Source organism: Limulus polyphemus, unplaced genomic scaffold (genome assembly GCF_000517525.1).
Source record: "Limulus polyphemus unplaced genomic scaffold, Limulus_polyphemus-2.1.2 Scaffold295, whole genome shotgun sequence".
NCBI classification, from domain to species: domain Eukaryota; kingdom Metazoa; phylum Arthropoda; class Merostomata; order Xiphosura; family Limulidae; genus Limulus; species Limulus polyphemus.
In genome coordinates this window covers 433,349-460,528 of record NW_013665905.1, presented here as the reverse complement: position 1 = coordinate 460,528, position 27,180 = coordinate 433,349, and the positions used below count along the sequence as shown (strand labels likewise).

At 31.5% G+C, this 27,180-nt stretch overlaps 1 protein-coding gene across 1 annotated transcript; it reads left to right on the top strand.

Annotated features, from left to right (window-relative positions):
- The first annotated feature begins 777 nt into the window (after positions 1-777).
- On the top strand, positions 778-20,114 carry LOC106457141. Its single transcript, XM_013916527.2, has 5 exons — positions 778-920; positions 8,793-8,936; positions 11,223-11,346; positions 12,062-12,186; positions 14,256-20,114. The coding sequence occupies exons 1-5, from the start codon at positions 864-866 to the stop codon at positions 14,487-14,489; spliced, it is 684 nt and encodes a 227-aa protein (XP_013771981.1). The 5' UTR covers positions 778-863; the 3' UTR covers positions 14,490-20,114.
- Positions 20,115-27,180: the final 7,066 nt, after the last annotated feature.

The following is a 27,180-nucleotide window of genomic DNA, read 5'->3' as shown; positions in this document are numbered from 1 at the left end:
AGACAAACCGTTTTTGTATTGTTTCTTCTTCTTCTTCCAAACACTTTTAAATTGACCGCCATTTCTCAGAGGATTGACTTGAAACTAGTGGGGTCCTTGGTCCAATACATTCAGATGTCTTTTTAGTTTTTTTTTATTTAGATTTTTTTAGGGATGTTATGAGGTCAAACAACTCCGAAATGTATATTTACAGCAATCAAGATGAAAATTGACAGAAATATAAATTTTCATGCGCCCAACACATTAACACTCAAAAAAGTTGGACTTGCCCCTTTCAGTCTTTTTTTAAGGGGGTCAGAGCTTTTAAAAAATAATAATTTGGGGAATTTTGGTCAATTACTCGGCCATATTTTGACCAGTTTACATTCGATTTAGTACAAAGATACCTTATTGCAGGTCCTAAGCAGTGAAATAGACAGTTTTTGATTTTTCTCTGTTTATCACATTTTTCTGGTGTCAAAATTGGTCAGGTTGGGATTGCGGTGCGGAGACATGTTGGATTCGCCCACGAATGTTAGCCTCTTTAATTGATTATTATAATGAAACAATGGTGTTATGTCATAGATAAAAGCTATTAATTTAGCTTCATATTCAAATATTGTTTTTTAAAAGCTCTTTATTATATTATTAAATGCTTACATTTTAGTGTTTGTTTTAAGGTTTTGGTTTATTTCGATGAAAGAGAAAATATCTATATTTTTAAATTCCGCGGTTTTCACCACGTGCTTCTGTTTTAGCTCACTGGTGGCGGTAAAACGTTCATCACGTGACCCACGCTATACTTCAAATTGGTTTGATTTGTGGGGATTGTTCTAATCTTTATTTGGTTTTGTTTATATGTATGATATATTTTGATATAAGCAATGTCTGAAACGAAGGTTGAATCCCAACATGAATCAAGTCTTATTATATCGCAGAAAGTAAGTAACGAGAAAAATTCAAGATTTATGGTGGTTTTTGATGGAAGTGATTATTTTGACACTTCTGACAGTTGAATAAGATTCTCTTCACATGCCTGTTGACGTTGTAACTTGAACTTGTTAAAGTTGAAACTCAAGTTGAGTGGTATTCAGCCTATTCGTTGTATAATAATATTAATAATGGATGAATCGGAATAAGCGACAGAATTTAGGATTAGAATAACGTGTAATTGAAAATGAAACTGAGTAAGAGTGAAAACGCATTTTTGCGTGGTTGTGTTACACTTTAATTTTTAAATTTATGTTTAATGCTTATTCTTAACCTAAGGTGTAGCACAAATATCTATAACTATAAGTATAAATATAATTTAGTATAATTATAAAAAAAGTTTTTTGTTATTGAAGTTATAGCTCATATTGTCATTTATCACGGATGATATTAGTATTAATAATTAATATTAACTTCTGATCACAGCAAATCACTTACTTAGATCGAAACTAAAATTCAACCTGGTATTTGTAGCTAATCAAATATACTTCTATTATTATTTATGAATATTAGAAATAGAAAGCAGAATTCCTTCAGTTGAGAACTCTCGCTGTTAATGTTATTGTTAACAGAATTTTTGGCTGTAAATTATACTACTAAGTAGGATGAAACTAAACTATCATAAATCATTTCCATCTCCCTTTGAACTTATAAGTTGTAAAAGACATTTCATTGTGGTAGGTTTTGATGTTGGTGTTGTCATCCCACTAGCTAAAGTTATGTGGCTTTTTTTTCTAATAACCTTTTATAACTTGTGCAAATTTTAGCTTTTTATTTGTGTCAGTTAATGATGTAATCAATGACAGTTAATTAAAAAATATTAGTATTATTTCACATGAGAGCAATTTGTACATAATAATTTTCTTTATTGTTTTCATGCGTATTTGAAATGGAAATACTTATTAGTAGTGGAGTACTTATTCACAAAGTTTTATCATTTAAATAATATAGATGTGAACAGTGATAGGACCCATGAGTTCTTAATATGCTACTGAAGGATATAATATTGGCTCTGTTAATGATAATGTTGATAATAGTAATATATTAAATTAACTATGGCTGTAAACATTGAGTTTTATTATTGTAGAGAATGAGCTGTTTTCACTTTCCTTTCTTTATAAAGATAATCAAAAGTAGTAACTTGTGATTTTCCATTTATGCTAAACAAACTAATCATTAATCAAGGGAAAAAAAAGATCATTTTCCAACACAAGTTGGAAGCACAAATTGTATTAAATTTTAAACAAAAGTGAATAACTTTTATCATTTAGCTGTTTTTCAGAAAACAAATTTAATTGAACAATCATTCTGGTTTATGGCATAGTTCTTCTCTGTGTACATTTTGTTATTCTTACCTTTGTCAACCATCTCTGTCTGGCTACTATAACAAATGCTGCACACACACATGCCATCTAAAACAAGGATAGCAGCACCACTGTTTGGTTCTGGTAAAACTTCCTGTTCAAGAAAGGTCCTGGCATGGCCAGGTGGTTAGGGTGCTCAATTTGCAAACTGTGGGTTGTGGGTTTGATTTCCCGTCTCACCAAACATGCTCACCCTTTCAGCTGTGGGGGTGTTATAATGTGATGGTCAATTCCAGTATTTATTGGTAAAAGAGTAGCCCAATAGTTGGCAGTGGGTGGTGCTGGCTAGTGCAGACAGCACACGTGTAGCTTTGTGCGAAATTCATAACAAACAAACTGTTCAAGAGAATGGTTATGGTTAAGTATCAATTCTTTGTAGTGGATATAGTCAAATCCAAGATACAGATCACTCATCAAAGCAAAACAAGCAGTGTATTTCCTTCTTTATAGCAAAAGGTTTTTCAAACTAATTATTTAAGACATTCTGTTGGATAACCCAGTATGGAGTTTAAATGTTTAATTCTGTAACAGATTTGTACAGGTGTTGTGGGATATTTCTTAAAGGTGGAGTTCTGGAAGGACAAGTCATCAAACTGAGACTTTGTAAGTCTAGTCAGAATAAAGTATTCATAACCATTTAGCTAGTGAAACATATCAAAGTATATTTCACTTGATCATTTTGCTGCTGTCTTGCAATCTCCAGAAGATCAGTCTCACTTGTAATGTTATATTTGGTATAGTCTTTCATTATTATGTTTGTCACATGCCATAAGTTGGAAACAAACTGCTTTCTGTCCATTTGACTTTTGCAAGATGGGGTTTTCGGCAGCGTTAACAATACCACGTATAACAAATACTTGGATTTGGACACAAGATATGTTTAGCATGGCTATTTCCTGGTGACCTGATGCTTAGACTTAAATGTTTGAAACTTGTATGTCTGGTTTGCTCAAGAATACACCAGGAGTCTTATTTGGAGGAAGAGTGTAGCTTTGATCATTCCATCAGTTTTACTGTCACTTGGTGGGTAGAGCTGGGTGACTTAATAAATTCGACCAATCAATTAATTTTCGAGTTTGTTAATTGATTACATTCAACTGATCAGTTATTCTCACAATAGACTACAATAGTGAGAATAATAAAAAATATTAAACTGGAAGCACTAATTTTGATTAGTTGCTTATTTTTGTGGGTTGGTACACAAATCGATTAAGTTGAACAACCTTGAATTAGTCAAAAATAATAATGAAAAATCATACTTACATTATCTTGATTACTTGGACATTTGGAAACATGAACTTCAACTAGTTGGTTATTTTCGTGAAATTAATTGGTGCAATCTATGCTCATGTTTAATTGGTTAATTGCCCGATTTTACTGAATGGAAAAGATTTTTTTTAGACATCTTGTGCAACAGTTGATGAAACTGAAACTTGCTCAATGGAGCCAATCACATAGTTACACAGTAAAAATTACATTATCAAAAAAAACTGGGGGACTTTTATAGTTATGCAATCATTGATATATGGCCACATTGTTTACCCTTTGGTTTGAGACTCAAACTGAAGTTAATGTAAGAAATCACTCGGTTAAAATAATACAGATGTGTAGTATGCCATATAAAATGTAGACCTAAATAGAGAGAAGATTCATATCAAGGTTATTTAATAGTGAACTACATATAAGAAATTGTAAGAGAGAGAGAAGAAATCCTCTGCCAAAGATGTCACTTGTACTAAATGTCATCAACAATACTATCAATGTAAATGCAGTGTACAATTAGTTTGGAAGTGATTCAATGTCCTGCTTATGACATTTTAAGATGTTTGTAACAAACCTGCTGTGATTGGCTGGCTTCCATTGATCTGGTGGATTTCCATGGAATTGTTCGGATGTCTTTGTTGAAGTTTAGCTTTTCATTTCTGTAATTGACATTGAAATGAAATATGTTTATTTGAGGTAAATATAATATAGTATAAGCTTAATAATCAGTAACTTGCATTTCAGTTTATATGATTGATCATCAGATACCTGATTTGTAATGCGGGGGAGAATGAATGATTAACATTATTTTATAGCAGTGGTTTTGCTTGTAGTATCTATATAAAAGTACAAATTCTGATTATCCTTTGTTTTCTTTGGTGTATACACTATTGTAATTTGTTTTGCTTTGATAAATCTACATAATTAGTTGTTATTTTTAAATCCAGCAGACTTTGCTTCTGTTTATAAAGTATAGATCTTAATTGGTTATTAATAAGTTGTGTTATGTTCCTTTGGGTTTTTATTTTTTTCCTTAACTAAGGTGAAAATTGCACTTATTCTTGATCTATACTAAAATTATTTACCACCGTTCAGAAATTCTTAATTTTATGAACTGTAAACTCAGTCACAGTGTAACTAAAGTTCAGTACAATTTTATTATTTCGTAATTAGTTATAACTTGAAAAATAGTTTAGGGAGGAATTGGTCTAATTTTGGTTCTCTTATCTAGAATTTTGCAAATTAATTAAAAATTAAGCTTCTATATATGTGAGTGTGTATATACGTTTCCTCACAAGTATTTATCCCTACCCCCTCATTGTGGGGAATGAAATTTACCAACTGGTAGTGTGTTTCTAGCCAATTCTCATTTTATCAGCTGCATATTTCACATATATTTTAGATGACCACTGCAGTGAAAACATCTTGGATTCAGTTTAAGCTGTCTTATAACCACCCATGTGAGAATTCTATTACTAAAGACATGGAATTGATAAGCCTAGATTCATGACTATGTCCATGCCCAACCATGAGTAGCCTGCTCTCACCCCCATACCATTAAATGTTAAGTTGACTTGATTTGAATTATCAGAACAGGCTTCTGTGCATTGCAAGCAAATGAAGCCTGAGTTCTGGAAGCTCAGTAATAAGTGTTTGCAATGTAGAAATATCGCTTCATCTTGCTTCTTATTTCTTCAAATGTTTCTTTTGCACTAAAATTAATGGTTCCTTGTACATAAGCCACACTAAGGAATTTAACGCAGTCAAAAGTTTTGTCTTTAAATTAAATGTGGAGTTTAATATGGGAGGGTTTGTATTACAAGTAGTTTGACCCATAAACAGTAACAATTAACTTAAGTTTCACAGTTTAACAGAACAAGTCATTAGTAAATTAATTTTACCTAAGGAATTAGAAGGGTAATATATATATATATATATATAAAAAAAAAATAACAATAATAATCATCTTGAACCCAATTCTGATTGTGCTACTGAATTTAGTGGAAGTTTCACTTGAACAAAGTACTTGTACAATGCATAGCATGAGGTTTATGAAAGTTGTTTTTTTTTTCCAAAAGATGCCAGTGGCAATATGAAAATTAACAGTACATAAGGATAAAATTATATATGTCTACTGGCCTTGATTATTTAAATAATGTTATTTTCTATTTAAATTTTTTTATCAAAAAATTACAAGTAACATGTGACTTAAAAACATCTCACTTAATATAAGTGTGTATCTAGAAAGTACGTATCAAAAAAAAAGTGAAAAAGAAATCCCTAAAATGATTGATGGGATTTGAAAATGAAATGCAGTTGTAGAATTAATGTTTGACCAATTATGAATATATAAATAGTGTTTCTGATTTTGTCCTGAGTATGTCTGTAATGATTGAAAACACAAACTGTATGTATACCTCATGTTATGAAAGAGAAAACTGGAGAAATCCCATCAGAACCCCAAGTGGCTACCTCCCTTCCTGGCTGATCTATATTTAGCCAACACTGGAGCTATGAAATCTATGCATTTTAAAAAGAAAAACTTCTTGACACATCCTGAATCATTTGAAGTTGGTTAAACCATATTTGACAGTTCATGCAAATGCCTAGGAAGAATTAGAAGACAAACAAACTTCTCTCAAATTATAGTAAGATAAAATTCATTAAGCTGAAACGGTACTTGAGTGATATACATAGCTTGGTAACTAATTGATTTTTCAAAGCATACTTTATAATTCTATTCATCTCTGCAGTTTTAATATTGTTTTTTATATATCAGTCTTGATTTTCAGAAACATTATTACATCCTGCTAGATAAATTAGCAGTATTTCAAATAAGACTCTCAGTATGGGTTTTCCACCAGACAATCTTTGAGCTTGTTACAGTTGTCTGCAATAAATCATTTTTGCCCACACTTGAATAAGAAGTTAGTTGACTAATAAAAATTACAAACTTGGTGTTACATTGTCCTAAGTCAACTGTCAAGTAGAAAGCTCGTTAGTTGATAGAAAACCTTGAGTTTATTGATGAACCTTGTGAGGAAGTACAAATAATGATGTATAATATGTCATAGCTTACTTGTTTTTCAGAAATTGTAGTATCTTAGCAACAGTCAATATGAAATGGCAACACGTCGAAAATGGTATCTAAGCCAAGTGTACGAAAATGTGCAGAATGTAAATGGCAGAAATTAACTTGGCATTTTGAAAATCATTTGAGTAGCAATTCGTTATTGGCAACACATCGAAAATGGTATCTAAGCCAAGTGTATGAAAATGTGCAGAATGTAAATGGCAGAATGTTACAATAAACACTGTTATTGGTAAACAGTGTGTGTAGTGTTTATAATAATATTCCTGCAGAAATTGGAACATGGTGGGCATAGACATACTGCTTGTAACTTGTATAGTACTCTGAACGTGCCATGGGATTGGGCCATATAGACAACATAATAGTGTATCTGAGTTGTCTTGTGATAATTTTGGTTTATTGGACAACTGGAAACCACTTATTTCAAACACTGATTAGGCTACTGGCCTAACTGTGACATATCGTGAACCATGACAGTGGTTCATAATTCATAATGTAGATCACAAGGAACTGCACTAAATCCTAATAGAACATTCGGGCAAAAAAGAACCTTAAACAGTAAAGATTCAGTTCAAATAACACTTTAAAACCTTTACTCTTGACCGCTAAGGCTGAACACATATAAAAATGCACAAGTTAGACTTACAAGGAAAAGAAAATCCACTCAAAATGGGCTATTTGTAATTATTATTATCATTCTCTTGCCAGCCTGCAACAAAAATGCTTGGTATATTGTATTCAAACCTTTTATAGAATACTAAATAAGGTATGGTAAAGGTTGTAGGGGTATTGAATAATGATCTGTTTCTTCTGTGTTCACTGTTTGTGATGATGGAAGGAAGGAGTCATTGTGGTGGATTATTATTGTTATTGAAAATATTGCAAGCTCTAGTAATTTTGTCTCCAAGATCCCGATTTCTTGAAGTCTTTGATTTATAGTCTTAATTTGGTTTGTCTATCTACTTATTTAGATAATTAAAATTCTTTGTCATTTTCATATCACCATATTTTAACTATTAGTCATGAAATCGGGTACACTGTCACTGATCTTCTTGCAACAATATATCGTAGTATATAAGTGACTCGGTGTATAAGTCAACCCCCCTAAATCTAGGCCAAAAAATCCTGTAATTTTCTGATCACCATCATACAAGTCTACCCCAAAAAATCATACAGAAAGCCTATACATTATACATATATTTCTAAAGACAGACGGATATCTACAGAGGAGGGTTTATGTACTATGTATTTAAGAGTATTGACAACAAAATTTAAAGTCCTCATCTTCAAAATCTGAATTGCTGAAAAGTTCATTGAATTCACTTTGACTCATCTGGTCGTCATAGACATTGCATTCCTCCATGGGATCATTGTTGTCCTCAGTTCTTGGGCAGGCATCATTTTCTTTCATAGGACCAGCTTGTGTCATTTCATGAAACAGCTACACCAACTCCGATGAGCAGTAATGTCAGAAATATTTCTCTTCTTGGCCCACACCTTGGCGTGTAGCATAATCTGCATTTTTCATCAACTTATTTCACGAGGTCTGTTTCCAGTTCAGGCCAGAAACCAGTTTTTTTGTCCCAGAGCAGCACACTTCAGTCATGACACTTTGAATTTTCCCCACAGATGAGTTTTTAATTTACAACAAATTCTCTACTTGTAGCACAGTTGTTTGTCATTTGGCTGTTGAAGATATCACTGAAATAACAACTAGAATGCACATTATGACCTTTATAAGGTCATTTCCTAGAATTTCAAGACAAAGGCTCTGTGTGAAGAGTATTGTTCGGTGTGTCTAAATATATATATATTGATTCACTAGATCCTGAGATTCCACTGACGATCAAGAATTTTCCTACATTTTTTTTGTATCCATTGTATAAATTGAGTTCACGTTTTTGGAATAACATTGTTATAAAAAAACAGACTTGTATGTCACAATATACAGTAAGCCTTTCCAATATAGTTATCAGATCAGACCCAAAATCTACCAGAACAATTTTTGGCTTGTAGTTATAAGGATGTGCTGAAGTACCAAAGTAATATTAATTCAAAGTTATGTGTAGAGAAATAATTTGATATGATATATTATTTTCTGTTAGAACAACGAAAACCCTTTAAATGATGTGAACAAGAGTGACCACCTTGGAGGAGGAGAAAACATGGCTGGGAGTAATGCTGTAAACGAACCATTGATAAAGAAGGTCAAACTGACAAAAGATACTGCAGTGATGGAAACACCCAAGGTATCTGTACTATATATTTAATAACAGTGTGAAGGGTATTGTCCAAAAACCAAGTGTTCACTCAGATTTTGATAATCATTGAAATAACCCATAATTTGACAAAAGTCTGCATGTATCTGTATATAACCCTTGAGCCACTTAATTGATTATCACCAAACTTTAGGTGCCAATGTGCAGTGACATAAAATTGTGGGGGGGTTGGTGTTTGGAGCTGTTCCTTGTATGTCTTCCCCATGCACTGAGTGGGTACATTAGCTAGTTGTAATAATTTGGATATTTTGAAAATCTGTAAAATATGATATTAAAGTTACAGAAAATCATAACCCAGGATTCCCAAAGAAACCTTTTAAACCCTTTATTTTGAGTGTTGTCCTTTATTGTTGCTCAAAATAGGCCAAGAACATTTAAAAACTTGCAAGTCTGAAGGTATGCCTATGTTTTTAACTATCATAATTATGGAATACAAATCCATGGAAATATAAAGATTTTTTTTTAGAATTTTTTATGTGGTGGACTATTTCAAGCTTCATTATCAGTACTTGGTAAAATCTCTCATTATTTACAAAGTAATGAATTTCTTCATAGTATTTTTATAGATGGGTATAAAAAATTTAACTTTATTTTGTAAAACCACAAAAGGGACTTTCAAAAATAGTTTTGTAGAGGGCTATTGGGAGGCCTAATATTAACCACAGAAAGGATAATGAACTATACTTTAACACAGTCGATGCTAAAAAAACAAATGTTTAGTCTGTTATACTTGTCTGTAAATTTGGAAGCAAACTACAAACGTTAAAGTCGTTTGATTTTTTTTTTTCTTAATCCAATCTTGCACAATATTTTGAAATTTAAAAAATAAAAAAAAAAACACCTTAAGCTGTGAAAAAAGAATATTTTTAAGTTTGATAACCAGCATTTTAGGGTAATTTGTCTGTTATCTGTTATGAATTTTAAAAAAATACTCATAAGAGACTGTATGCTAATATTTTGTTTGTCTTGCTGGAAACTTTGCTGGAGTTACTGGATTGTTTCTCAAACAACCATGCTTTTCTCATGGTCAACGAGATGCAGTGTTGAAAGGGTGGGATCACCTCAAAATATTTATTTATTGGTAGATGGAAAGGAAAATGCAAATTTTGTTTATGAAGAAGCTTTCTTATAATTTTAAAATTTTGAGATAAAGATTTTGTTAAAGTTATTACTGTGAAATATATGATTGCTGTTAAACTTAGTGTTTTAATTAAGTTTAAATATTCCCCGTCAGTTGATGAGTATATCAGCTTGTGAATAAATATAACAGTGTATCTTGTATATGGTCATTCCTGTTATTACAGAACCCATAGCGTAAACAATGTAATGTAGACTTTATTGGTATGTAATAAAAGAATACATCTTCCACAGTCAAATGAAATTTCATATTTGAAAGTTAAATAAAATTGAGCAAACCGAGTAAGTGATGTTTAATTTATTTATAAGAAAATGATTAAAATTCAAGAGAGGGAACATCCATTATACCTACTCATTATTAGTTTATATTTTCTTATAAACATTATTGTTACACAAAGGAAGAATATTTTTCATAGTAAAAGGAAAGTAAATAAGGAAATTTAATGAAATTAGTCTGAGTAAGTAATGTTTAACTTATCTATGGTAAATTGTTAAAGTTGGGAGAGGCTACATCCATTATATTTGTTCATTGTTGGTTTTTATTTTTCTATAAGAAGTGATTTCTTAAATTTCACATCTAAGAAAGTATTGTATATTGTGAGAATTTAAAACATTGAGCAATCTGTCTTTGGTATACCATGATTCAAGATAGTGTTCAGCCACATTACTTATTTCCACCTCAGCTTTGTTTTTGTCCTAAATGTGTTCGTCGATACTTTTGTGGAAGGGCCTCCCGGTTTATACAATATAAATGGGCTTACATTCTGCTCATTCTCATTGATAGGACAAACACTTTCTTCCTTTTCTTTCTTACAGTGTGTATTAGGCATGAAAGCAGGTCTAGTAAGTCTGTTTAAAATTCATATCTGGTTTCTGTATGATTCTAATTGGGAAACCAATTTTTTCACAGCTATGTTTCATTTTATGGTCGGTTCATTGCTGATATATGGTATCACCCTTGTAGCTGGAGAATTCTTGTATGGAGTAGTTTTTGTTCTTACTCACTTTATTTAATTTTATTAAACTTTTCAATTTAGGGTGCACTTTTACTATGTAAGATATTATTACTTTGTGCAAGAATAATGTTATTTTAACTGATGCCTTTTGAACTATTTTTAGATTGATAATGAGCACTTTGACATGAAAAATTTTGATAAAGAAAGATCTTCAACCCAAACTTTGCAGGACAATGGCAAAGCAGTCGTGAAGGGAATTAGTACAGTGACCAAAACTGCTAAGGAAGGTATGCGTATTAAAGTTTTTCGTTGAGTACATTCAGGATTTTTTTTGCAATATTGTGATATGTTCCTAGGTTCTGAATGTTAGGTCTTTGTTAGAGGAAATTAATGTTTCAGGAATGCTTGTGTAATATATAAAAAAAATGTATTTAAATCATGTATATAAAGCTTGTGTGCTCAGCATCCTCATGTTCTGCAGTGAAAAATTGACAACATATGTATATTAAGAAAAGAAGCTTGAACAGTTCCATCTACTCTGCTTACACTGCATTCTGAATATCATGTGACAAAACAATGTTACAGGCCTTTGGAGTTGATCTATGTCAGTGGGAAACCTTGGCAGGTGACAAAAGTGGTGCACCCTTCTCCAGTGAGGTACCAAGGAACACGAAAAGAAGTGGCTCTTCCAGCTAGAGTGAAAGAAAGACAGACCAACTCAGAACTACCTGCTGGCATCACGTACAAGTGCAACAGATCTACAAATCCTGCATTGGACACTACAGCCACATGAAAAGCTGCATCACTGCGACATAAATAATTTACAATTTCTACCGTCTCTCTCAACAATAATAAAGTATAAAATTCTTGTTTGCAATATTTTTTCATAAGTTCTTTTGGGGAGGGGTGAGTTAAAAGAAATGTTTCTGAAGTGTTATGAAAAAGAGAGAGTAGAAACACTGATTAAATCCTTTGTTTTTTAATTTCATAATGCTTACTTAGGTGAAGCACTTCTTAAGGAGATTGGACATGCCGATGAAGGAGAGGAGTCACAGAGGAGACGTACTAGGTCTCAGACTAGGGGAGATCCAGTTCCACCACCCCTTCAGAAGAAAACTCCAAGACAGGTTAGGGGATTTTATTTACTTTTTTTTTCTTATCACATAAAAATTTCTTATTTGCTATCCATACAATATGCATTTACCACTGTTAGACTATAGAAAAAGTAATGCTGGAATTTAAATTTTCAGCTCATTGTCTTGATACATAGGTTTGTTATATGATCTTAAATAAATTGTGAGTTGGACATTGTACCAGTGCTAACATTAGGCAATCTCACTTGCTTTATACAGTCCTTATGCCTTAAAGCACTGAAATTTTATCTGAATACACTGAAAGTACAGTGATAGTTCATATTCCACTCTTCTCTCTTCTTATGAAACTCGTCTTTTGAAAGAGAAAAGACAATTTTTTTTCCAAAAATTAGGTTTTGAAAACTGGTTAACTGACCAGTCACATTTTTTCAACTAATTCTATAAGTTCCATTAACAAAAATTCATCTGAATATAAGAGAAAACATAAGGTATTGTATTCACTTCGTGGAATCATTTAGACCTAACCAATAAGCAATAGCCTACCTAATTATTTTAGCTGATAGGTTGGATATGATGATCGAATGATGCCAGTATGCTCTACTATTATTTTCCAAATTAAAGACAAAAAATCAGTTTTATTATCATAAACAAAACAACAGCAACATTAAATTACTTAGACCTAGTTTGTTTTCTGCTCTATTTTTTTTTTTTTTTTTTAACAGTGATAATTACTACTGAATGGAAAGACTTTTACATGTTAATTTAGTAAGTTTTTCTTGGTAATACTGGAAGTTGTATTATTTCATATGGATTGAGAAAGTTCTGGAGCTAAATCATGTGTATGCATGATGATTGATTGACGTGTTAGAATATTTTTGTTTGTTGGAGTTCTCTAACTGGATATGTATTGGTTGAAATACTAAAATTATTCAACAACTGTGTTGCAGACCTGGATTTGGTTAAGAAAGGAAATTTGGCATGCTATGAAATATTCTTTAGAGAGAAAAAGAGTTAACAGTCTAAACACTGAAAGCTTGCTAGAATATTGGAAAACCAACAGCCCTAAATATTTTCAAAAACAAGTTAACTGCAATTTTATTTTTCCAAAATTTCTCAATTTGTTGATTGTGACTCAAAATCAGGAGGGTGTAAAAAATAGCATTTGAGATTTTTTTTTTTTTCTGGCTCATTTGAGAAAATTTTTTATCATATCCAACCATTATTTTTGTAAAAGAACATAATTTATATTTACAAATAGTAGTGTTATGTAGGTGGTTGCAGACTTTTAATGGGCAGACTTTAATCCCTATTAATTTTTGTAGCTTCTACTCTTTTTGCTGATAGTAAATTAGAAAGCATCTAAGAACAGTTAATTCCAAATGCATATTTAACTGAGTATACTGCTAGTTAAGCTAGACTAAGTTCTTGCTAATTCAATCTTTCCTTATTGAATTGTGAAAATGGCTATTTGTTTCCAAATGTTCTCAGCTCTTGATGTATCTCTCTGTTAAGTGTTTCATATATCTATATAAATATAATAGTACTGTCTGTTGTATTCCACGTAACTACTTTGCAGGGTGTGGATGGATCTTCACCAAAATTGGTAAAGAGGTGTGTTAGGTCTATGTGTGGATACATACAAATTTTCAGTTTTGTGTTTTTTATGGACATTTTTGCATTTTTTACTACTACCTCGCATCCTGTGGATGGATCTTTACCACAGTTAGTATGGAGTTTCATTGAGTCCATGGAGCGAAACATACAACTTTTCAGTTTTGCATTTTTTTACTACTAATTCACCCCGTGTTGATGGCTCTTCATCAGATTTGGCATGAAAGTTTGTTGGGTCCATGCAGAGATTCGTGCAAATTTGCATTTTCACATTTTGTGTTTTGCAGTTTTATGGGAATTTTTCCATTTTTTTTATTCTTTTACAATTACATATAAGGGAAGCAACTTTTTATGTCCTAAGATAACCTTTCATTAATCATGAATTTACATAACTTCCATCCAGGATATGGGTACTCCAGCTAGTACTGAAATACAGTGGTGAAATAATTTGATTCAAAGGTCATAACTGTTTTTTGTAACAAACTATTCAGGAAACACCTAGGCGTGGAAGAAGGGGAAGGCCACGTAAAGAAGAAAGTCAATTGCCGATTAAGAACCTTGATCACCATGAAGAAGGCAGTTCAATAAAAGAATGTGATGAAAAGAAAGAAGTGGCACCAAAAGAGGTAAATGACATGAAGAAAGAAGAAGCAAGGGAAATTAACCTTACTGCACAAAAAGAAACATCCATAACAGAAAGTGAGTCACTTGCAAGTCAAAACTAATCTTGTCTTTGTAACACTTTTTTGTTTTCAAAAAGTGACATCATTGCCAGGGAGGGAAGGTTTTAACAAAAATGTTGAAAGGGACAACCTGACTTGATGTTATTTCCATAGGTCTTTTTGTAAACTCTAAATCCTGTGCTGAAAGCACATAAAAGAAAAATCACTGTAGAATCTTCCATGTGCCATTTTTTTTTTTTTTATCTTGACCTTTTAACTTCATAAAATCATAATTTTAGAGTAAGTATTTGTTTTATTTTATATTAAAGTGTTACATCTTGTTTTATAGTCATTGTGTTGGGCCATAATTCTGTGAAGTGGTTCGTAGCACTGTAATTGTAGGACTAGGTTCAAGTTGAATTGAAAAGCAATATTTGTTACTTGTTTGGCCAGTTTGTTCAAAATTTGTGATAGTTGTATACCATTTATTATTTTAAACAGTCTAAGGATAAGAAAAATTGTGGATATTTGAAACACTTTATCTGTGAGACTGAATTAAGAAATTCTTCATAAAACCAGACTATAATAGTTATTAGTTCTTTTCAGTGTTAAAAATTTAATTAACTTGCTGGAAAATGAATAAAAGAAAACTTTTAGTTATTGAAGCTTTTTTTTTTCCACTTCATGATTTATAATACTAGTATATAAGACAATTATCTAGTGTCTACTTTTTGTTTTAAATTGTTAAAGTGTTATTTGCTGTCATTTTTCTTTTCTTTTTTTATATACTTATTAAATCAATCATGGTGCCTTCCCCACTTCTGTCAGTGACTATGGTTCTCCATTGCTCTCTATTCCTTGCTGCTTATAAACTTTCCTAAATCAAACTTCTCATCCCCAGTTAATTTTCTAATGTCAACTGCATCTTACTTTTTTCCTTTGATTTTACTCATCATAATCTTTGCCAGCATCTTCTATTTTATGTTTCTAGTTTTATTCTGAAATTTCAAGTCCTCTGTTATTATAAGGAAGGAAATTTAAGTTTGTAATTATTCGTCTTTCTGTACCTGTAATGCTTATCCATAGATTAATAGATAATGTCTTAACCTGACAAAAAAAAGCAAATACTTCTGTATTCTGTATTTTTTTATTTTCTTACAAAGCCATGAATGTCAAAGGAAGAAATAAGACCTTTTAACAACTGGTTATTGATATTGTAATATTAACTTCATTTTTATATTCTAAATTGTACTTATTTATTATCATTTTTTATTACATAGTATCCATTGTTTTGAAATTGTGGACTTTTGTACAAAAATGGAAGCTAAATGCTTTTGACAAATAATTTTTTTTAATAATTGAATATTTTGAATTTATCTGTTTGGGTTAATTTTTATTTCAAATGTTTTATTTAGTACTGGTCATCAGATTCAGTCAGTTTTTGTTCTGATTTCGAAATTAAGATTGTGGCTACTTAAGTGTTTTATTCATTTTTTCTGTGTCTTTAAAAATGTTGTTGTTTTCTTACCATTTGTAAATGTTAGGATTTATACAGTGGTGTAGAATTTAACGTGTGTAAATTGGATATAGTGCTTTGCTTAACAGTTTTTAATCCTATCAAAATACTGTCAGATTCTGGCATTAAAGGTAGCCATAACTGTTCTAAATGTCTGTCTATCTATCTATCTATCTAGTACTAGAAAGAAAACTTGTGTAATCTATCTGTCGTTGAAAAATTAGATTTACTAGTGAAATAAGCCTATTGCATACAAAAATATGACATGTTCACAGAAAATGTCGTAAGGTGAAGAAGGCCATGCCAGTGATAACTGGTAAATTATAATTTGATAAAAATTTCAGGAGAGTGATAAATCTGGCAGTGGTTCTCAAATTTTTTTGTCCACGCACCACTTTGGCGAGGCAAAAGATCCCATGGACCACCTGCCGATCCTACCCCACCCTCTTTGACTTGCCACAGCAAAAAATCTCATCATAATTAATGGGAAGAATGGTGCTGTTTTTGATGAGACTTTTTGTACCATTCCACGGATCACCTGGAGGACCCTCGCAGACCACACTTTGAGAACCACTGCTTTATGATTACAGGTTTGACAAATATGTGCTATGTTAGAATAAAAGTACTTTTGTTCCTATTTTACCTCACATTGTTGAATTACCTAATTTCTCCTATTTTTTGAGAAAAAAGGCTATTTTCAATTTCACTTCATTGTAGGATACTTGATTGTTACCAGTTACTATTGTTTATTTAACCTACAAATAGGTTATGAATTTCTTATAAAGTTTTTGGCTTTAAATGTATTTCTTTCAGATGAAAACAAAACTTATTTAAAAGTATAGCAACATAATTACAAATTAAGGTTTGACTAGTAAAACATTTCTTGAAAATTATTTGTATAGTTCTTCAAACAGTACAAAAAAAGAAAGAAAGAAAAAATTTGTTTTTCTGTTTGTGTGTGTGCATTCACTGCTATACTGTAAGGTGTTTAGCTGATGTACTGGAGCCTTGGGCAGGCAATATGCTGAGCATAACTTTGCAATAAAACTACAACAACATGAAAGCGATTAGAAATAATGACAGTTCTGTAACTTCAGATATAATTTGTTTTTATTACTCTACATATTTCTCTACAGCTTTTTTTTATGGTGTTCACATGTACGAGACACAACAAGTAAAGAAAGGTTAGAGCTTTTAACTGTGGAGCATGCAATGTTCCATCATGTTCAAGACAAACATTATGATAATGTAATATCTGTTTGTTTAAATTTTTTTCAGAGGTATTGTTAGAACAACAAAGGGAAAAAAAAAATAGTATAGTAAAAGCATTAATGTGTGGTTGTATTCAAGAATTGACAAAAGTTAGATTAATATTTGAAGTAATAAATCTAAAAGTACATATCAACCTTAAAAGGATACTCCGTTACAAAGTTTTACAGCAAATCAGTAAAAATGCACATTCCCCTTTATAGGAAAATCATAAGTGAATTTAAATATAGGAAATACTGTTTTTTTTGTATAGGTTATATAGATGTATGTAAATATGTCTGAAGAATAAATCAGCATGATCATTTTACAATGTAATACAAGTTCTCATTGTATTAAATGAACAAAAGTATTACTTCTAATGATTCCTTTGTTTTTATGGTTTTAAAATAATGTTTAAATTATACTATTCCTTTCATGTGCTCCAGAATATTTTCTGTAAATAATTTTTGGTTAGGGTTCTCTGATGAAAAGAGCTTCTCATCTTCAGTCTGTAATGTTTATTTTTAGTTCTGGTAAAAATTCCACTGTATAATAGTAATGGCTTGCTAAGTATAGATTCATCATGTTTGTGTAAATAGTGTTCTAAAAGAATAGTTTTGATATCTATAATTTGAACAACATATCAAAGTGCTTGACATTGTAAGTGTAAAGGAATGCCAGTATCACTCTCATTACAAGTTTTGCACTGTATTATAAAGTAACATTACTAATATGATGCTGCCGAGTTGCTCCAGCAGGTTATGCTAAGACACATGTCGTACTTCATTTGGTAGGTGTAAAAATGGTGGGCGTATTTGTTTTGAGACTGGAACCAGTGCATTGCATAACTAAGTCTAATGTGTGAATTTCTCTGACATCTTTTTGGCTGGCAGATAAATGTTTTTCTATCACTTGCAACTTTCAAATATTTTCTCAAGTGTGTTTTTTAAAAGATAGCTATTCTTTCAAAATAGTGACTAGATTTACTAGAGCTTCAGTTTGTGAATTTTCTTTTGCTTTTACATTAAATTTTTAGTTTTCTAATGCTGTTTTCATAATAATGTATATGGTAGCAATGTATATAATTGTATGTTACCACATGTTCAATGCTGTACATTAGAACATTTTAGGTATATTTTAAAGCTAAAACACAATCTAATGAATGTATTATTTGTTATGAGCTTATTTTTACCCCTTAAAAAAAACTGCAAAGCAACATGTAGAGTAATAAAAACAATGTTCCCCAGAATTACAAAATGTTAATGATATCTTTTTTAATTACATCTTCTGTATTAAGAAGGAAAACAGGAAAAAGTCTTCATTAGATATGCCCATGCCATATGTCTCAAGTTTTGTATAGCTTCATTTCAGAACAAAATGTTAACATACACTGTTGATGTATGTTTATTAAGCATTTAAAGTTCTTGACATTGATATTTTACTTCAGTATAGAGTAATAATTATCATTGGCATAATTTGTAACATGCTGTTTTTCTGATACACATTACTTATTTGTTATTAATTTGCTTTTGTGTGTCATATAGTAATTCTTTTAAATTTTAGTATTTTTTTCACTGGCTATCCCTTAAAAAATTTATCATCAGATAACTAGCTCTTACACTTGTAAATGTTTCTCTGTTACTTTTGTCATGAAACACATCATCATCACGTCTAAGAAGTGAAATTTTACTGTTTAACAGTTTCATGTAATCTATGGAAATGTACTGAGTCACTGATACAAATTAGAAATATCTGAACGTTTGGAGTTTTAAACTCATCTCTTGTCAATGGTAAAACCATTAAACTAGTTTTTGTTACCTCAAACCCATAATTGTTGTCTCAGTCCTGAGAGTCTTAAAAAAACTGTAAAAGAAATCTTTAATTCAACTGTGTTATTATTTGGTCTTTAAAAGATTTCAATGTCTTGTACTCTGTCCATTCCCTTCATTGTCTATATTATTAATATCAAGTGATCAATTTCTGTGGGTCACAAGAAAAATCTATGTTGATGCTAAAAATGATCCAAAAGAGTGAGCTTTTTGTAATGGGAGCAAAATATGGGAAGGTATATGTGTGTTTGTAGGAGAACTTAAAAGTTGTATTAAGTAAAAACTTTTAAAAATTGGAACATAAATTCAAGTGCAGGACAGTAAATTCATTTATTTATTAAAGTAATGTGTCAATTGGTTATTTAACATTAAAAATATATATATTGATCAAAGAATATTTGTTAGACTGCTCAATGACAGTGTTGTGAAGTTCTGCTTTAATGGCATTTCAGTATCATATTTCAAAATTGGGTTGCTTAGCTAAATGCATTTTACTATATGATATTGAAGTCATTATTATATATACCTTAATGTATACACATTATTGTAACTATAACCAAGTAGCATACTTGAATTCTGTGAATGTGTTCTAATTCACTGGGGATCTTTATTTGTTGGATATTATGAATTTATCTGCTACTGATATACAAATAAAAAGAAGGCAAAGTTGTCAAAAAAAAACTCTTACAATAACTTTAAACAACTGTTCTTGCAGAAATAGTAGTTGTGGTAAATTAATCTGTATTAAAGTTTCATAACAATAAATATGATTAAAAGCTTATTTTAACTTTTAAAAAATTCTACAAAGGGACTAATTAGGAGTGAGTGTTCATATTTGTTTTTGTTTGTAAGATGTTAACACTGATAGCTATTTAAAAGGGAGAAATAGTTATCCTTTTAATGAGGTGCAGTACTTGGTTTTTTAAATTAAGGTGTCCAGTTTGCATTTTCAGTAACAAAATGTTGGGTTGTCCCATTGAAAACATTATATTATTTTAACTTTTCAGTCATTACATTTTTCTTGTTTTTTGTATGAGAATCGTGTAAGCTGTAATACATTGTTAGGTTTCATAATAAATGTTCCTTCTAGTAAGATGCAAGATTTTTTAAATTCCTTTTGGATACAGTTTCATCTGAAACCAATTACTTTTGTTCAATATTATGATCTTATTTTAAGAGCAACTTTCCAGCAAAAATATACCATTTAAAAGAGAATGAAAATTAATTTGTCTGCTTTTATTCTACCTAAATTTTTATTTAACTTTTAGTCATTTTTTTTAAGTTTAAAATTTCAACAGTTAATGAAAGCAATTATGAATACTGTCATTTAAATTTTGTGCAACACAGCAGTTTCTGTTGTTATATGATTCAAAAAATATACACAAGAAAAGGGTTTTTCAGTGTATACTGAGTGATATGTATTTAACTACTCCATTTGTTTGTTCCTCATGAAGACATATTTCTTTTAAAACCTACAACAGGTGTATATGAAACTTGATATGTGTGTGAATAATTTTGCAGATCATCACCAAAATGTTATTCTATTCTACATAATGCATATCTATAATGTCTTAATCCCACAACATTATTTTAATATTATATATAACTCTGAAATTGGGCTTCATGACTTTGGCCAACATTGTAATAACCACGTAACTATACTTATACACTTAGTACATTACAAGTCTGTTGTACATTAAAAACAAATTAATAAAGTATTTGTCTGGGAATTTACAAGGCCTTTACTGAGTCAGTCTGGGTAAAAGGTAATTTTTCATACTAAGAATAAAAATGCTTTTCTACTTTCAGTTTTCATATTTTATATAGAGCCTTCTAAATGAATATCAGATTTTTTTTCAGTAAAACTTCATATTTTATCTGTTATTTTCTCTATTCTAACAATAGCAAAATCAGCAATGTTGGGTAAAATGGAAAGTTGAAAAAATTATGAAATCTATATTTCCTTTTGTTTTTTTAGAATGATTGCTTATTATGACAAACAATTACACAGTATTTATTCTTATAGTTAAAATATGTAACTTTCAAGTTGGGGTTCATTTAGTTTAATTGCTTTACAACTGCACTTGGATCCTCTCAAAGTATGCTAAAAGTCATTTATCGTAACTGGACAGCTTTGTGTAAACAATTGAATCAGTTGAGCTGTTGAATAACAATCATACAGTGTGATTGTGCACATGCTAATATAATGAATATCACAAGCTTGTTTTTCATCTAAGCTTTTAATCTAACCAAATAAATTTCTAATTTTCACATTTTATTTACTATTATATATATAAGAGAAAAGTTTAATATTTACAACTAGACTAACTTTTTGCCATTAGCAGACAAAACACTGTAGGCCTACATTTTTTGTAATGATGATGGCATTCCACAATATTATTGATTTTTATTTCAGATATTCAACACAAAACACTAACATACAAAAACTAGAATGTTCTAAAACTAATGGCTTTCTAACTAAACTATAGATAGGTTAAAGTTCTGCATTCTTTGGGTCTGTGCACACATCATTATATGGATGACTGGCTCCTTCTGGCACCAATCCATCGATTAGCAGAATAACACTCTCAGATTCTCCTTTAAGAAGCCACAAAAACAGGCTTTCTTATCAGACTGGAGAAATTATTCTGTCACCAATGCAATATCTCATCCATCTGGGTGTGTTTTTCAATACTCACTTAAGTCAGGCTCAACCAACCCCTATCATGTTACAAACCATAGAAAGAGCCGTCAGGCTTTTACTTCTCTCTCCTTCTCCTACTGTGTAGATGGTTCTCTTTCTTTTGAGGATATGGGCATCCCTCAAACCTCTCATTCCTTTGGAACGAGCACATGAGTGACCAGTTGATCATGCATTCCTACCCTTTGGATCATCCCGTTTCATTACTTAGGAGCAACATCATCTATTGTGAATTGTGGTTGGATCGGAACAACACTACTATTGGGGTACCCATTCCACCACCTCATGCCGAGATCCATCTATTCACAGATGCATCTCTTCAAGAATGGGGAGCTTATCTACAAGGTCAGAAGTTCCAGGATATTTGGACAGAAGACTAGTCTACCCTTCATATCAATATTCTCAAACTCCTTGTAGTACACCGGGCTATGGTTCAAGGTCTGTCTTTATTGGGGGGGAAAAGTTGTCATGATACATTCCAACAATTCCACAGTGGTTTCTCAGATTTCTCGACAAGGAGGCACACATTCTTAAGACCTTTGTTTTCGTACTTTGGATCTTCTATACTGGGCTCATGCTCATTGTATCAGTCTTTTAGCATGTCATGTTCCAGAAGTGATGAATTTAATTGCAGATCACTTGTCTCAACTCAACCAGATTCTTCTGACAGAATGGATGCTACATCACAAGGTTTTTCAGTGGATTTGCTCTCTAATGATTGATGCTTTTGCAACTCATTGAAATTCTCAACTGCAGTTGTTTTGGTCTCTGATACCTCATCCTTAGGCATTGGCAGTAGATGCATTCAGTCAGGACTGGCCAGGTTTACATCTGTATGCTTTCCCCCAATTCGGCTTTTGTCCTGGATTCTGACTATGGTTCGTTCCACTCCCTGTCAAGTTCTTTTAGTTGCTCCATATTGGCCAGCTCAAACGTGGTTTCCATTTCTTCAATATTTGCAGGAATGTCCACCTCTACCTCTTCCACACTGGCAGTCTTTGTTGAGACAACCTTGATTAAGCATTCTCCACCAAGCTGTTCGGAAACTCAATCTTCATGCTTGGAAGTTATGAGGTCCTTGGTCCAACATAATAGTTTAACTTCTGAGGTTTCTCTGTATTTAACTAAATCTCTCTATAGGCCAACCAATGCTGTTTATCAACCAAAAATGCAATACTTATCATCACTGGTGTATTAAAAGGAATTTAAACCCTCTTCATCCTAAAGTATTTACCATATTCTGTTTTCTGACTTGGGTACTTGAGAGAGGTCTTGCTTCATATACAGTAGCTTTATATAAGACATCCTTATCCACTATTTTTTGATATTCTAAATATCGGAAGGTTTTTGAATCCTCAGTACTATCAGGTCTACTCAAATCCTTTCGTATTCTTCGACTGAAACGACCTTTTAAATTATCGAACTGGGATTTTACAGTTGTTTTTACATGCATTTTCTCATCCTCCCTTAGGTTCATGTTCTTTGTTTCATCTTTCTCTTAAATTGTATTGTTGGCTTGTGGATGTCATCAATTAGAGTTGTTTGCAATTCATGTGCATTTGACTCTTTATTATTCCACATTTGTCCTGCTTTACCCTGACAGATCTTTTCTTCTAAAGACTGGGAGTTAGGGAAGGGGAAAAAATCCTTCTCACTAATTCATTTGCCAGCCATTTCTCACCTTTATAACCATTCCAATTCTGTTAGGACCCTCAAGTGTTATAGGGCTTGTACTAACTCATTTTGAGGTAGTAGAAATCGAGTGTACGTTCATTTGAATCTTTATTTCCTGTAACTTGTCTCCCATTACTCTAATGCAGTAAATTGATTCAAATAGTCTATGATGGATTATCATTAGAGGAGAAGAATCTTTTGCGTGTCACTTCTCACTAGATTCGTCATATCTTTGTCATTAGCTGCCCGGTTGAGTTGCACTCTGGAAGACATTGTGTGGGCTGATATGTGGATTACTCCTAATACTTTCCTATCTCATTACTTACATGATATGACAGTTTCCTCTTCTGAGGGTTTTCAACAACCCCTTGTAGCTATTTTGATCACATCTGTTAGATTTTAACCAGGGGTATTTCCTCAATCATATACTTTTTTATTTTCAGAGTCCCTTTTATTTTTCACTGGATCCCACTCTGTGGCGAGTATTGCCCAGGCAGGTATGCTTTCTCTTTTCAATTCTGCACTAGCACCCACTTTCAATATAATTACTACAGGTTGCAACAGGCTCTGTCGAAATGGGGTGTTCCATAAGACCATCTAGGTGTTTACTGAATGGTATTACCTTTTTTATCATGGACTATCATGAGTAAAGCTAAAGGAGATCTTGCCCTTCCCTGCCAATTTTCAGGTTGAATAAATCTGGTTGGCTTGCTTTTAAAAGTGTATAGAACTTGGTTCACCTATTGCACATTTAAATCATTCTGTGTAGCCATTAATATCGAACATGGTAGATGCGAGTGGTTAAAATGTGTAACAATCTTCCTCCTATCTGTTACAAGATCAACTAAAGCTCACTGAGATTGCATATAATTCAAACAAGTTGTAATGTTTGAAGGAAACGTGGTTCACTCCGCCACTTTACCAATAATTACTCCATTATCTCTTAATAGAAGAGTGTTTTTGATTTCTCATAAAATTGTTAGATCTTCAAATATTTTCTCTATTATACCATTAGTTAATACATTAAGAGCAGCATGTTGTAAATAATTGTCTTGTCATCCAGGTCATGTGAAACTGGTAAGATTGTTTGTTATTGACTATCACCAAACATCTGTTAACTCTTTCACTGCCATGGGAGTTTTGAAATTTTGTACTGCCAAGAAGAAAGGGCATTCCAGTTTCAGGTAATTGGTGGAACATTAAAAGGTGTTATTTTGTTGATTATTGTATATCTAAATATAAACCTGGCACACTAAGACAGTTGTTTACTTATGTTGAAAGCAAAAGAGTTAAAGAAATGGAATTAACATTTGAAACCTGACCAACAAATGCAGTTTTTCATTATTATTTTTCTATATATCTGGGAGAATTTTTTCAGAAATAAAAGTTTTACTTTGTAATTCCTTTGCCATTAGCAAATGAATATAGTTGGCTAATTTTTGCAAACCCACAATAAACTTTTTTGTGTTTGCATTTTAAATTGCTCATGATCATGACTGAACAAAGGGCTTATCATGGAATTATTCTTTGTATCACTGTTAGTAAATCAAAGCCTCAATGATCAGTGTGAGCACTGCAGTGAAAGATCTGTACATGTGACTATCACTAAGACACCACCTGTTGGCATGTTACAACTTGTCAATATTGCAAGGTTTACAACAGGTTTGAGTTTGTTGACACACTGGATGTGTTTAAACAAGACTAGCCTGATCACAAAATTCTTTCATCTCTTTGGGAAAAAATATTATGGTAGTTGTACACACTAGACAGAGCTAACTAAACTAAAAGTATTCAACTTGAATTATTATATGCTTCTTTAATAAAGTATTTCTATTGCATCCTGTTTGGTATAATCTGTTTACTTTTAAAATTTCAGTTACCAGCATCCTGTGAAACTAATGAAACTGTTTGAAAACAAGGTTAACAGAAAAATCATTTTAAAAAAAAACATTTAATATCTCCGAGCATCTGAACAGTTAAAATGAATATTATTAAAATTATATGGATATCTTTGATATTAACTCTTTCAGCACAGGTGGACGTGATTATCACCTGCTCAACCAGGGAAATGCATCTATGCAACAAAACAGTAACTCCATGCATTCCTCATAAAAACTTATAAGATTTTGTTAAAGTTTACAAGTACCTTGTACACAAAGAATGATGTTATTCTAGTTACGTCTTTCTGATAAAAATTTTATTGATCTGTAATAGTTATTTGCACTCAAATTGCTAAAGTAGTTCAAGTGCAAGGTGATTTTCATTTTAAGTATAAAAATACTTTCTTCATTTTATATTTTTCACATTTCATTTGCATAATATCTAGAACCTTCTAAATTAATATCAAGTTTTTTAAGGTAAATGTTTATATTTTCTCTACGGTAACACTAACTCCAGCTTTTATCAACATATAATGCAATGAAATAATTTGAAATAGAAGAAAAAATATATACCTTTTAATTTTTGAAGAATATCTAAAGATTTTCCTTTTGTAATTTCAGGTCCTTTTTTTCCCTTTTCACATAGTTAATTTTCTTTTACCACTTATTATTCAAAATGGCATAAGTCAACGGTGCCCTAGAGGCTTATTAAGAGTTTCTTTGGGAGACATGCACAACCCTTTGACAAAATTTTCGTTCAGTATGTAATATTGTAAGCCTTGTGAACAGACACAAAATATGATGTATATTTAGAAAACATTTAAACCTTTTAATTATGCATTTTAAAACATAATTAATACATAATAGTAAGACCTAAGTACAATTTAAACTGTATCTCTAACTATGACATATTTCTGTAAGAAACAACCGTGAGTCAATCAAGCAGCCAACGATACTACAGTCAGTTAAATATATCCCATGATGACAACTGTGCATCAATTTCAAAATAATCATTGTTAGATTACAGTGTAAAATGATCTCTTTCTAATAATTATACACTTGAGTATATACACATAGGCTATAAAGCTCAAACAAATCTGTTGAAGTTGGGTGAACAAAATTATTATTTGCTTTAACTGTATTCATTTAGAGAACTTTGAAATGTACGAGTCAGAAGGTACAGAGAAGCAAAGAGAATTTTCACAGCTCGTTTGTCATGTGCCAATACATCTGAAGTTAAGTAGTTTTTTAAAGGTTTATTTTGAAATAAAGGACTTAAAACTTGGACATACATACATTATAATAATAATTTTTTTCATATCCATTGAGGTGTCACGTACTGGATAATTTAAATATTTTTTTTCTTAAATGGATCATTACTTTTTTTAAAAATGAAAAGAGTTTAGTTGTTGTTAGTGATCTTAAAACTTTCAACACACACACACAAACGTGGTTATAGCTATATTACAGTAAAAAAAACATACAGAGGGAAATGGACTTATCATTGTGTACATGCAATAAAATGTAAATACTGCAGTTTTAAACAAGAGGTGTTAAACTTTTCTATGAAGGATTACATTGAAATAAGATTGTCAAACCCTTGCATAACAAACACTTCAGATTATGCAACTGAACATTCTGTAATGATGAGTGAGTTTGAAGAGAAAAACAATCTACCAAACAAGCATGGAACAACTTGGTTTATTTTCAAGTTACAAAACATATTACAAAAAGTTTAATCCATTGCTATGCACTTTTAATGCAGCAGCGTTTTTCTGGTTTTTTTTAAGTAATAAAATCATCACACAATTTTTATTCTTTATCTAAAATGCACTATATATATATATATATATGTAAAATTTTCTTGTTTAAGAGAATGAAAATGATAAAAACCAAGTACACTTAG

Excerpts from the sequence above, each read along its gene's own strand:
- LOC106457141 (XM_013916527.2), top strand. The coding sequence starts at position 864 with ATGTCTGAAACGAAGGTTGAATCCCAACATGAATCAAGTCTTATTATA. Across the intron at positions 8,937-11,222 it reads CAGTGATGGAAACACCCAAG|ATTGATAATGAGCACTTTGA; the intron begins GTATCTGTACTA and ends AACTATTTTTAG. Across the intron at positions 12,187-14,255 it reads AGAAGAAAACTCCAAGACAG|GAAACACCTAGGCGTGGAAG; the intron begins GTTAGGGGATTT and ends CAAACTATTCAG.